The following is a 1,330-nucleotide window of genomic DNA, read 5'->3' on the forward strand; positions in this document are numbered from 1 at the left end:
CCAGATGATTAAATTCAAAGCAGCAAAACATGCGGAAATGATCCAGGGTTTCCGCGGATCATTAAAAATAATTACAATCCATTATTTTTTGGGGGATTTTTTCATTAATTTCATAAATTTTTATGGGATTTTGGTGTAACAATCAACATGTATCGAACCGAAAACTGTGACCAGAAACCGTGAATCGAACCGAACCCTGGATTTTGTGAATCTTTCCACCCCTAGTTTATATATATAATTTTTTTTTTACAATTTTGCATAATTCCTGCTCTAAGCGGGTCTCTCCGTCAGCTAAAGGCAGGTTTTAAAAACTCTATACTCCGGTTAACGATTAATCAATTACTAAATTGATTGACGATTATTTCAATAGTCGATTAGTCGCGATTAATTGTTTCAGCCCCAGATTCAACCTTAAAACTCTATTTTACTGTGACAGTTTGAGGAGAATCAAGATTCTGTTTAACTGTTTAAATTTTGTTTTGTTTTTAATTAGGAAATAATAATCCAAGTATCTGTCCTTATTTTTGTGGTATTTTTATACCTCAGTTCTTTCCAGGTGGTGTAGAATCTATAGCAGGTAGTTCTATGATCAAAACATCAGGTTACAGGTTCTATAAAATTTTAATTGTAATCTTTGGTTTTGAATACTTCACTATTTTCTAAAGTGAGTACTTCAACACATTAAGTTGAGTAGATTATTGATGAACTTTTACTTGTAGTTGAGTAAACTTTGACCATGAGTATTAGTACTTTTACTTAAGTACTACTGTTGAGCACTTTGTCCACCACTAATGAAACCAGAATGAATCATAGATGGAAATGTTCAGGCTTAGATAAATCAGCAGCTAAGATTTCTCCCAAATGATTTTTTGAATTTAGCTCAAAGGTGTCTATTTCCAGTTTAATTTGTCATTTAAACACCAAAGTGTGAATCATTTAAAGTGCTTGTATGGTTTTCCACAGCTTGAGGACTGTGATTACAAACCTTTGGACCCCAAGGATATCCGGTTACCCCCTCCGATGCCCCCCAGCGATCGGCTGCTAGCTGCTGTTGAGGCTTTCTACAGCCCTCCGTCACATGACCGACCCAGGAACAGGTACAGACTCCAGCCCCTAACTGGGCTTAATGGTTCTTAATGAATTTAGTTTGAAATGCTGGTCATGAATTTCTGCAGCTGAACAACAGATAAATCTTTAGTTTTCTCCAATGTGCCGTTTTTTTTTTTTTTCCTGCTAAATTAATTTAGTTAATAATAAATCTAAGGAAAATCAGCTGATTGCATCGACTCATTGACTCTTCAGCAATCCCTCACACTAAGCATGCTTGTAG

The 1,330-nt window shown here is 35.4% G+C and overlaps 1 protein-coding gene across 1 annotated transcript in view; it reads left to right on the forward strand.

Annotated features, from left to right (window-relative positions):
* Positions 1 to 1,152, forward strand: part of cherp (calcium homeostasis endoplasmic reticulum protein) — a 17,995-nt gene extending 16,843 nt beyond the window's left edge. Inside the window, exon 13 of the mRNA XM_015396129.1 lies at positions 964 to 1,152. Within this exon, the coding sequence (XP_015251615.1) occupies positions 964 to 1,137 (174 nt within the window). The 3' untranslated portion in view covers positions 1,138 to 1,152. The remainder of the gene's footprint in view (positions 1 to 963) is intronic.
* Positions 1,153 to 1,330: the final 178 nt, after the last annotated feature.

This window comes from Cyprinodon variegatus, unplaced genomic scaffold, assembly GCF_000732505.1.
Source record: "Cyprinodon variegatus isolate N-32 unplaced genomic scaffold, C_variegatus-1.0 Scaffold777, whole genome shotgun sequence".
NCBI lineage: Eukaryota > Metazoa > Chordata > Actinopteri > Cyprinodontiformes > Cyprinodontidae > Cyprinodon > Cyprinodon variegatus.